Raw genomic sequence first — 12,265 nt, 5'->3', positions numbered from 1 at the left:
AAGAAAGAAAGAAAGAAAGAAAGAAAGAAAGAAAGAAAGAAAGAAAGGAAGGAAGGAAGAAAGGAAGAAAGAAAGGGACTTGACCATGTTTATATTTGCCAGGGAAAGAATCAGGAGATAAGAAAAAATGGAAAGACAGCATATTGGTTTACTATAAATAAACAGTAAGCATAAATTTGCAGTGCTAGACATAAAATTGGAGTGTGTCATAACTGGAGGACAAAAATCAATAAAAGACTATGTGGTGTTCACTGATAAAGCACAGTGATGAAGAAATTCAAAGAAAGGATGTGCCCTAGGTAGAAATGAGGCTTTGGTCACCTAAGAAAGCTTTTTTATAGAAGCCAATTCTTGAGCTGGGTTTTGGAAAAAAGTTCACAGAATTCCTAGTTGGAAGGGACATTAGAGTTCCATCTTCTCCCTTCACAAAGGAAGAAATTGAGGTTTGTAAAGTTAGTAATCTCTCCAGGGAAACAGATAAAAAATATGAGTGTTCAGAATTGAGCCCAGAGCTAAGACCAGCAACTGTTCTGTTTACAGTGTCATGGACATCTCCCACTACACTTGAAGAGAACTCCAATAACTTCACCACTGAAAACAGCAAAACTGGTAACTTCTAGGGGGACCTTTCCCACTTGACTTCAATCTGGTCTCTTGGCGACTTCTTCTCACCTTCATGACATCTTGCTCTCCTAATTGTCCAGTTACTACCACCCATGTTTTCAAATTCTGCTCTCTCTCCCCTCCCTTGGTCTTTCCTCTCTTTCCCTTCTCTATCTTCCTCCTTCTTCTTTTCCTCCCTTGCCCTCTCTTTCCTTCCATTCCCTTCCCTTTCTCCCATGACTTCACTCTCTAACTCTTTGCTACCTTATTTCAATATTTTTTGAATATGCGCTAGGTAAAGAACTCTAGGGGCAGCTAGGGGGCTCAGTGAGTAAAGTGCCGGCCCCAGAGTCAAGAGGACCTGAGGTCAGTTCCGGCTTCAGACACTTAACACCCACACACAAAAAACTAGCCGTGTAACCTTGGGCAAGTTACTTAACCCCAATTGCCCTCTAAAAGGCAAAAAAAAAAAAAAACTCTACAGCTCCAAATGTATGTGAAGTCTAGTCTGCATAACTTCAGTGACACATAGACCAGCTAGCACTGTTTCAGTTTCATGATGTGTTGTGGTGGAAGTGTCTCAAAGAATTCAGGGTTAGACCTCTAATCCAAGTGTAGGCATTTATTGAGATGGACGCCTGTCATGAAGCGGGCTAAGTTCCAAGAGGAACCAACAATTTCAGAGAAAGCAAGATGAATTTTTAAAGGATAAAGATGCAATTACATAACAGAAATTATGAATATTGAAAAGGTAGGAGGGGTTCATTAAGGAATTAGGTAATAGGGGAGGAGTCCCAGTCACAGTTGAATTACCCATGTGATTATTCACAATGCATACAGAAAAACCCATTTGGGAGGGTATGTATGTATGATAATGATATTATAATAAGCTTCTCTAGGTCATAAGTTCACCTAAAGGGCAATTGTTGCTATTACTGCTCAGGTGCCTACTTAGGGAAAGTCCCTTCTATTGTTTTGGGGTCAGCAACCTGCTTGGGCAACCTGGTGGTGCTGCTTTCTGACTGGCTGAGTATTGTGGTCCTGTCTGAGACTAGATGGATGTGATTGTGGTTGAGTTCAGGGATACACCTACTGTTTCTGAAGGAAAAATGAGTAATGGGTCTGGGAGCAGTGGCTAGATAGAGTCAATGGCTCGGATCCCATCACATGGACACGCCATATGAGTTCATGGAATACCCTTTGTTCTAGTGAACAGTGAGACATATATGAAGACATTAGGATATTGAGTGGGGGCAAGGTGAGTGATTAGGTAGGGGCAGTGGGCCTGGTCTTCAGTGAGGCCTATAAGGAAGTTAGAATATTGGTACTGGGGGCAGCTTTATTAAGATTCCATCACCACCACCATCTTCCTCCTCTTGTCCCTTTTCTTCCATTTCAAGAGCATCCTTAGCATACTAAGCCTTGTGAACCAGCATCAGAATCCTAATCAGTCTCAGCCTTGTGAACCAGAAAACAAGGGACTGGAACCTTGACATTCCACTTGTCAACAGTTACCACTCCCTGCTATGACCACAGCTACAGGGTTTACAAAATAAGCATAGACCAAGCACTCTGAACGCGAAGTATAAACATGCAAAATAAGTATGGCATACAAGACCCAGTACCCTTAGAAAAGTGCAGAGGAAATTCAAAGAAAAATTGTGTGCAGGATGGGGGTGGAAGATTGCTTGAAGAAGATGATTCTTGAGCTGGGTTTTGAAAGACATTCATATTTAGAGGTGGGAGTTACCTTTGACCTCCAGCTCTCTTGTTCTACAGATGAGGACATTGAGGTTCAGAGAGGTCATATGTAGTAAATAGGAAAGTCAAGATTTGAGCCCTGGTTTTCTTCAGATGAACAGATGTTCTTCAAGATGAACAATTGGTTCTATTTGCAGTTCCTTCAACCTTACCTGTCACCTCTGAAGGGAACTTCAGATACATCACTCCAGAAAACAGGGGAACAGGTAATTTCTAGGGAAACCTTCACCATTTGGCTTCAATGTTCTGGATTGTAGATAATCTCTTCCTAATATCCCCTTTCTGACATCCTTTTCTCCTAATGGTCAAGTTATTGCCACTCTTGTATTCACCCTTTCCTTCCTTTTTTCCTTTTTTATTTCATTCCTTCTTTCCTTCTCTCTATTTCTCTACTATTCCTCTTTCTACATAGGAAATTAGGGAGCAGCACAGAGGAGCAAGAAGATAAAGAAATTCAGGAATTATAGTTTTGAAGAGAAAAACCATTGTAAAATCATAAAATGTCATCATTGGAAGGGATCTTAGAGACAACCCTTTCATTTGACAGATAAGGAAACTGAGGTCCAGAGAAGATACATGGTACCATATAAAGAGCACTGAATTTGGAGTCAGAGTACTTGGGTTAAAATCTTAGTTCTGATACTTATTTTCTATATGATCTTAGACAAGTTAACTTAACTTCTTTGGATTTCAATTTCTCGTCTGTAAAATGAAGGGAGTTGGACTAAATGGGCTTTAAGATCATGTCGGACGTGCCTGAAAATGACTCAACAACTACTGTACACCTACTGTACTGTACTGTACCTTCCAAAGAAATTATCAATAAAACCGCATCTTAGTTCTGTCTACTGTCCCTCTTCAGAGGGACCAAGATCACCCAAGTACTAAAGAGAACAGGATCAATTTAGGTAGAAGAGAAAACTTTTTGGTATAAACTAAAAATGTGATTTTATTCTAATAAATTCAAGAAGAGTATCCAAGTTATTTCATCCCTATGGAATTCAATTATAATAAATAGTAAGGTAGAAATCACTTTCCTAGGGTACCAAATCACCTGGATGAAAACAGATATCATTTCTCAGAAATGAATTAGCAAGTGAAAAAGAAAACTTTTTTTTTAACCAGGGAAAAGAGAGATTTTATGCACATACCTTAATAAACCAACCTCTCCCTCCTTCCTCCTTTCTCCTAGAGCTCTTTGGCTATTTGTAAGTGGTGCTTTGGGAGGTTTTCTTGGGATAATTAGGAAGATAATAATAGATAACTTGATTTCACTTTAAGTTTCACAAAGCACTTTGCTCAAAACATGGTCAACAAGCATTTATTAAGCCCCGTTATGTGACAGGCTCCATGCTAAGCACTGGGAATACAATGAAAGGCAAAGCAACTCCTGCTTTCTAAAAGCTCTCAATCTGGTGGGGAGAAAACATGCAAACAACTATGTACAAACAAACTACAGACAGGACAAATTAGAGGTAATCTTAGAAGGAAGAAACTAATATGAAGGGAGACTGGCAAAATTTGGGATTTTAGCTGGGACTTCATGAAAGTTAGAAGACAAAGTTGAAGAGAGAGATTACTAATAAAATTGTCATTTTACAATTGTCATTTTACATTTGAGGAAACTGAGGCAGAGGTAAACTTGGCTTTCAGCAAATATCAGAACCAAAAATCAAGCCAGTTTTCCTGATCCAAGTTCAATCCTCTCTTTACTACTAAAGAGGTACCATACTGCCTATTAAGGGATGGTAGATATGGTTATGGACGAGGGAAGTTTGAGGGCACTTATTCGATGACTTCCTGAACTAGTGAACTAGGCCAATATTTCCATTCCCTCACCAACCAATCTCTCTTTAACCTCTTCAATCTGGCTTCCATCCAGAACATATTATTACAACTATTCCCAAGAAGGTCACCAGTGACCTCCTTCTTCTAAAATATAATGGACTTTACTCTGAACTTATTCTGTTTAATCTTTCTGTTGCATTACAAACTGCTTCTTCAAAATCTTTCCCCTTTATCTTTCCCAACTTATCCTTTTCCTTCCCTCTCATTTCCCAAACTCTCACAAAACTTCCTTTCCCCTACCTTCCTAAAACATCTCAACTTGAATGATCCCTTGTCAGTTCAAACCTAATCTGTTCAAAACCAAACTCATTACCAATCCCATAAAAATAAATTCCCTCTTCCAAATAAGTAATTTCTTTCAATGGTACCATCATTTCCAGTCTCCAGTCCTCTTAGACTCTTCCTTTTCCTCTATAGTTATTCAATCACTAAGTGGCTTTGATTCTTTCTGCACCCTCTGGGATCTGTCTATTCCTTTCCATTTTTACTACCCCTATGTAAATCTAAACCCTTAGTATTTAGCACCTGTGGATTACTGGACAAAAAAAAGATTTCTAATGTAATTTCAGACTCTTTGCCTTCCAAATAATTATATATAACACTTCCAGACTTTGTTAGATACTGGTTGATGGGGGTTGGGAGATAAGAATACATAATTCAACAAACATCTCTTAAATAACTACAGTGTGAAAAGTGCTAAATACTAAAACTGTCATTGTTCTCAAGGAACCTATATTTTATTTTAAAAGTTAAAACAGAAATACAGAATAAAAGTTAATACAGAAAAACCTATAATAGCAGATATATGCCATAGGAATAGTCTGAATTTCTCTTTATTTGTTCCCTATTTGTTTTATTCCTCCAATTCTTCATCCCTCCCCAAGTGACTGCTTTCTCACAGTCTCCCTTTATTGTCTTTTCTCATCCTCCAGACTGCCCCATTCGGTGGGATCTTCATAAGGGGAGATGCTATTTCTTCTCTGCCAATGAAGAAAACTGGAACAATAGTCGGACTAGATGCTCTAATGAAGGGGCTACACTGGTAGTTATCAACGACACAGAGGAGCAGGTGAGAACATCAAGCCAGAAGGTGAAAAGAACACATTCTAGAGCCTTGGGCAGGAAGGAAGTACCTGCTTTTGGAGCAGGGGTGAGAATCTGCCTTCCTATCCCCATTTGGTGTATGCACCAAGTTCAGTTAATGGAGTGATAATTACAGTGCTTAGCCTTTCACTTATAAGAAAGACAATGGCCTTGGCATCCTAGGGGAGTGCCCAGCTACCAAGAGGGGCATTCCAGCTAGAGCTAGAGCTAAAAGGAGATGGAGATTTTGATGGGAAAGAATGTGAGAATCAGAGGTCACTTGAGAGGCTACTTGGTATAGTACTAGAATGAATGAATGAGAACAATCTGTTTCAATGGCCGTGAAGGCAGCAGATGCTGGTGCTATGGAGCTCTTAGAGCTTGGTCAGCTATCAAATATGTCAAGGCTATCTAATGCCTCCCAGGCCATCGCCAGTCATCTTGACTTTTGTCTTGCCACTAGACTTTGATGACTCTAGAAGAGAGAGTGAGGCTGACAACTTTGTATGACTCAGCCTCACTAAATCCAATTCAGGAACTAGTCAACATCCCCATGATGTCACTGGTCCTCTTAGAAAAACACAATAGCAACGACAACTTGGCTTGATTAAGCATATTGCTTTGTTTTCAACATTTTGTTTTGTTTTTTTTTCTTTTTGTTGTTGTTTATCTTTTTTCTTTTCTTCATGGGGAAAGAAAAAAATTCTTGTTAATCTAAATAAAATAAAAAGAGAATTTTTTTTAAAAAGAATTTTCAAAACTAGTCCCATTTCTAACACATTGCTTGTGTGACCATGGGCAAATCACAGCCTTCCTAGGCCTCAGTGTTTTTTCATCTATAAAAGGAGGGAGTTAGAATAAATGGCCTTGGGGGTTCCTAAACCTATGATTCTTTGATTCTACAGTTTGAGTTGTGCTTACAGTCAATAAACATTTATTAAGTACCTACCATGTTCCAGACACTGTGCTAAGTACTGAGGATACGAAGAAAGGCGAAAGGCATTCCCTACCCTAAAGGAATTCATAGTCTAGTGGGAGAGACAATGAAAATAACTATGTGCAAATAAGTAATAGGATAAATTGGAAATAATCAACCCAGGGAAAGGACTAGAATTAAAAGAGATTGAGAAAGGGGCCCTGTAGAAAGTAGGATTTTAGCTAAGACTTGAAGGAAGGCAGGGGAAGTGGAGATGAGCAGGGAGAGGATTTCAGGAGTGGGAGGTCAGTGAGTGAAAATGGACTTGGGAGATGAAGTATCTTGTGTGAAGAACAAGGAGGCCTGTGTCATGAGATCAAAGACTCCTTAGTGTTGGGGAGTAGAAGGTATAAGAAGACTGGAAAAGTGGAGGAGTGGGGGCAAGAAAGCTACAAAGGGCTTTGAATGACAGCCTTCATTCTACACCTCCTACCTCCTCACAAGACTACTCTCAGAATCACTGACCACAGGTAGGTATTCTCATTGTCACCAGAGACTTTTAAGAAGGACAACCACTTTGGGTGGTGAGGTGGTGCAGTAGAGTGCTAGACATGGAGTCAGGAAGATCTGAATTCAAATCTAACCTCAGATACTTACTAGCTGTGTGATCCTAGGAAAGTCACTTAACCTTGTTTTCCTCATCTGTAAAATAAGCTGGAGAAGGAAATGACAAACCACTCCAGTATCTTTGCCAAGCAAAGCCCAGATGGGGTCACAAAGACTCAGCCATGACTGAACAACAAATAACAACATATGATCACATGCCAGAGATATTGATCCTGGAGATCTTGGTCTCAATGCCCTCTGAAGCACCTTGCAACTTTAAGATTCTGTGATATTGTTATTCCTAAGATGGGATGACAGAACCAGGCAGAGTACGACTGTATAGGACTAATGGGGCATGACAGGAGATATGTGAAGCTAAAAGCATGAAATATAAAAAGCATGAAAGAGAGATGCTTTGTGGCAGGCTTTTTTCTAGGGGTTGGGGGTTTCCTGTAGGAACAGGAGAAGAACAAATGTGGAAAATGAGTGGATTCAAATCCCAACTCTACTATATACAGTATGACTTTGAGCCAATCACTCACCCCTCTAAGCTGAGGTTGTATCATCTATAAAATGAGGAAGTATGAGCAGATGGTATCTAACGACTCTCCTAGCTCTAATTTTATGAACTCAAATTCTAGACTTGTAGACAGTACATATTCGGGATAATCATCATATAATGAGACCCTCTACCTCATTTTACAGGTGAGGAAACTGAGGTCCTGAGAGTTTAATGACTTGCCCAAGAAATAACTGGTCAATAGCAGACCCAGGATTTGAACTCTGTTTGCAATATATTGTTCATTATTATCTCTTTATAAATTATTTGAAAATCTTTATGCCACTCGAGGCTGACTTCTCTTAGGATATGGCCAAGGGAACATAGTTTAAGCAGAACATAATGTTGTCATTGCTCCTTGTTTTTGCTATCGTTTTGGTGAAGGGAGTCTTGGAGGGTGCAATCACAACATTTCACAGTGTTGGGTTATTGTTGCTGTTACCTAAGTCATCTGAATTATTCGCTGTTTGGTTTCTGTACATTGCTGGTTCCTTTCATTAGTAAACATTGAACTTACTATAAAACTGAGAAATAACCCCTCGCTGAACCAGGGACAGTCACTTCTATGGTCTCAGTCCGGGCAATGTGACTTGTCACTGGCCTAATTTCCTTTGCAGAGGTTTCTCCAGCAGAGGGCTGGTTTAGAGGTATATTTCATTGGCCTTCGATACCAGCAATCACAAAAAAGGTGGCAGTGGATTGACGGCTCAGGATTCAAGGTCAAGTAAGTAGACAGACTTTGGGAATTTCATTTGATGTGATGCAGAGGACATGATCCATGATTCTGCTGTCAGGGACTGCTCAATACACATAGAATTGGTCCTCCTTATTCTTCCTCCTCTTTCCTGCCTATCTTACTGAACCACTTCCCTTCAAGGGCCTACAAACACAGCATGCTCAGAAGAAGAATCTCAGACAAAGAAGATGTAAAGAGCTTATCAGAAATGAGTGTTCAGGTTAGAAATTAGCCAGCTAAATGACATCCGGGCATAAACGTGATCATTTCATTGTAGAGACAGCAAGACTGAGGCATACAATATGCTTAAAGTATATTGAGCCAGCATGACACAGTGACAGAAGTATTTATTAAGCACCTACTGTGTGTTAGGCCAGGGGTGGGAAACCTTCAGCCTCGAGGCCACATGTGGTCCTCTAGGTCCTCAAGTGAGATCAAGTGATTTTACTGAATCCAAATTTCACAGAACAAATCTCCTTAATAAAAGGCTGTTCTGTAAAACTTGGACTCAGTCAAAAGGTCGCAGCCAAGCATCTAGACAGTTTGCTAAGAGCTTGACAAGTATTATCTCATTTGATCCTCACAATAACTTTGGGACTTGGTACTATTATGGTCCCTATGTTAAAATTGAGGAAACTGAGGAAGACAAAGCTTAAGTGATTTGTCCAGTCACAACGCTAGGAAGTGTTTGAGGCTGAATTTGAACTCAATTCTTCCTGGACTGGGGTCCGGTACCCTATCCACTGCACCACCTCTCTGGATCATAAGTCAGAAGACCTGTGTTTGAATCCTGGATTTGCTATTTAATGTTTCTATGGCCATAACCAAGCCACTTGGTTTCAGTTTTCCTATCTTAAAAGGAGAGGATTAGACTATATAACATCTAAGGTTCCCATCCAATTCTATGTCTATGTATCTCCACCTAAAAATAGCAGTTGCTGTCCCTTACCTCTCTGTATTATGTAGCCACTGCCCAGATGGTGCAACCATAGATGTCATTGGGAATTTTCAAGAATTTGTTGTTTCAAAAGCAGGGGAAATATTTTTAAAGAGCAGGAACAGCTCAGAAGCTCTGACAGAGTGACTATCACAGGCAGCGGTCTTTTTGCTCCAAATTTTTAACTATCCTTGTCCCCTGAGTTTTTTCACTTCACTTTATTAAACTTTCTTGCAATTCTATCAATTAGAGATTCATTTAAGCAGGGTTAAGGGGCTAATTGTAACTTAATGTGAACCACTTTGCTTAAAATGCATTCTTCCTAAAATTCTAAAGATTATGGACTCTGATGGGATTGGAGGGGCAGCTCAGTGGTACAGTGCCAGGCATGGAATCAGAAAGACTTCTCTTCCTGAGTTCAAATCAGATTTCAGATACTAACTTGTGTGACCTTGGTTAAGCCACTTAGCACTGTTTGCCTCAGTTTCCTCATCTGTAAAATGAAACTGGAGAAGGAAATGGCAAACCATTCCAGTATCTTTGGCAATAAGACCCCAAATGAGGTCACAAAGAGTCAGACACGACTGAATGGCAATGGAATAGAAGTTCTGGTTGAAGGAAGAGGTGGATTATTTGGAGTGTGGAATATTTTTCAGGGGAATACAATCCTAAATGAGGTCCTACAGAAGGAGAAAGACAGAGAAGCATACTAGGAGCCAAGCAAGAGTCCCCTAGCTGGTGGGAGATGCATAAAGGGAGAAGGAAGGACGCCAAAGACAAACCATAGTCCTCTTCTTCCTCCATTTTCTTTTTCATTCCCTGTTCCATCCTCCTGAATGGCTTGCCCTTCTGAGGCCCCAGACTAAAGCTAGCAAAGAGACTTCTACACTTCAGTTATATCGTGAATAAAATGGATTTTTGTGGAATATCCTGGGAATTTGCTATTTTTAACACTGTTTCTATCTGAAAATGTGTTCTGAATTACAAAACAATGACTAGTCAGCTTTCAGAACACCACTCATTATACTTTGAGAAATGTTTGTCCATATGGACTGAGAAGGTAAGTTTCGAGTCAGGTTTCAAAGTAGACAAGGGCCATGAATTGTTGGAAAAGAAGGGGCAGAAGAGAGGTAAGGAATTCTGTTTGTGCAAAGTGATCTGAGGAACACTTAGCCATAGGAAGTACCAAAAATGAGACCCAATTACTATTCAAGTCTGGATCATGCCTCTAATGCCTCATCATGTAGCTATCCTGACCTTCCCTTCTCTCTCCACCCAGCATTACAGATGACACACCAAATTTTGACTGCGGGACTATAGGACTAAGTGGCACAGTGGACAAGTCATCTTGTGAAATTTCCCATCGATGGATATGTGAAAAGAGAGCTTCGTAATCCCCATTATTTTGGCACAGCTCCCTAAGTTGGGGAGAAAGGGACATGCCTCCAACACACACACCAAGGCCATGGGGGAGCCCTCACCTGGGGAAGCGCCTCTCAAACCATCTCTTCACTCTTAACCCATCCAGGATCCATCATTAAGCCATCCGTCATTGTCTCTGGACCCAGAAAGGATGGCATTGGTTAGAGGCAGAAATGCCCAGGACTTAGAAAAATATATTTGAAGGCAGAGGATCATGAGAAAAAATTCAATAGGTGCTTTCTATCTCCCTGAAACCTAAGCTTATGTACTTTATTATGTTTTATTTTATTTTGTCCCTTAATTGCCTGATAAAACTTTTCCACACCACTGTGTCTTGATTGAATTAGAGAAAAGAAAAATGACTTTCATCCTTTTCTAGGTCACTAGAGCTACAGAAATCCAGGTATTCTGCAGAGATTGGTGGTAGCAAAAGCATTGCCACAACAGTTCTGAGATGTGGTCTATTAGAAAGTAAGGAAAATCTCATTCAGAGTGGTTTGAGGTTTGATTATGAGTGCTATCAGCCTTTTGGCTTGGGATATTTCTTTAAAAGCATCCTTTGAATCTTATTGTGTGGGCAGCTAACTATTCTAAATAGGACCAGCTATGAACACACACATATATCAACATATTGACTTCTTTACATGATTGGATTGTTATTGTTGTTGTTGCTGTTGGGTTTTTTTTTTTTTTTGAGACAATCGGGGTCAAGAGACTTGCCCACATAGCAAATAAGTTTTTGAGGTTGAATTTGAACTCAAGTCTTCCTGACTCCAGGGCCAGTACTCTATCCAATATACCACCTGGCTGTCCCTCCATGATTGTTAATACTTTTTTTAAAAATAATTTACATAGACCTGATCTAGCAAAGGGAAGTTAGGAAACCAGGATACAGCCGACCACAAGAGATAGGTTTATGGCATAACTTAAGTGTCCCAACATCTTGACTGGACACTGTGGTACAATAGAAAGGTAAAGTTAAGAGTTGAAAGGGACCTTACAGACCTAGACTACTCTCATCACTAATATAGCCAGCCATCCTTTCTAGCATCCAGCCTCAGCTTGGATAGCTTCAGCTCCATGGGGTCAGGAGTGAGCCGAAGCCCTGAAGCCCACTAGAACCAACTTTGGAGAGACGCTCAGAAATCACCAAAGACTACTGATCAGGGTCTGCTTTATTGGTTATCTAAGCTTAGGAAAGTGATAGAGAAAGTGTTATTAGGGCAGATTACATTTAAGAGTGTCACCTATAGTTTGTTTTTTTTTCCTTTTGGAGAGCTGGTAATTAAATATTCACCAGCAAACCCTCATGTATGATTCACTATCTAGTGAAAGTCAGCTGAACAACTTTGTTTTACATTATTATGTGTTGGTATCAACTAGAAATATCTTTTCATGGCTTTCATTTTTAGCTCATAACATTTCCTCCTAAAACAATATGAAACTTGTTGTAGTTCAGTCATGTCTAACTCTTCTTGGCCCAATTTTTGGGATTTCCTTAGCAACAATACTAGAGTGGTTTGCCATTTATTTCTCCAGCTCATCTTACAGATGAGGGAACTAAAGCAAATAGGGTGAAGTGACTTGCCCAGGGTCACACAGCTAGTAAATGTCTGAGGCTGGATTTAAACTCATGAAGATGAGTCTTCCTGATTTCAAGCCCAGTGCTCTGATCTACTGTGTCTCCTAGCTGCCCCCATTATGGAGCTAGTCTATTCTTTTTACATTACAATCCTTCCAGTATTTATAAATGGCTATCAAGTCTTCATTTAGTCCTCTCCCTCAGTTCCTTCT

The 12,265-nt window shown here is 40.0% G+C and overlaps 1 protein-coding gene across 2 annotated transcripts in view; it reads left to right on the top strand.

The window, feature by feature from the left end:
* Positions 1–10,798, top strand: part of CLEC5A (C-type lectin domain containing 5A) — a 17,965-nt gene extending 7,167 nt beyond the window's left edge. The window contains exons 5-9 of one of the 2 annotated variants that reach the window (XM_069087398.1): positions 541–609; positions 2,502–2,570; positions 5,145–5,281; positions 7,994–8,100; positions 10,329–10,798. In XM_069087398.1, coding sequence (XP_068943499.1) covers positions 541–609; positions 2,502–2,570; positions 5,145–5,281; positions 7,994–8,100; positions 10,329–10,443 — 497 coding nt within the window. In that variant the 3' untranslated portion in view covers positions 10,444–10,798. The remainder of the gene's footprint in view (positions 1–540; positions 610–2,501; positions 2,571–5,144; positions 5,282–7,993; positions 8,101–10,328) is intronic. The other variant, XM_069087399.1, reaches the window with a different exon arrangement.
* The last annotated feature ends 1,467 nt before the right edge of the window (positions 10,799–12,265 follow it).

This window comes from Petaurus breviceps, unplaced genomic scaffold, assembly GCF_028583685.1.
Source record: "Petaurus breviceps papuanus isolate PSGF00001 unplaced genomic scaffold, PetGlider_PUasm1.0 181, whole genome shotgun sequence".
In the NCBI taxonomy this organism is placed as follows: Eukaryota; Metazoa; Chordata; class Mammalia; order Diprotodontia; family Petauridae; genus Petaurus; species Petaurus breviceps.
The sequence above is the reverse complement of the archived record's forward strand: the minus strand, read 5'-3'. Positions and strand labels throughout refer to the sequence as shown.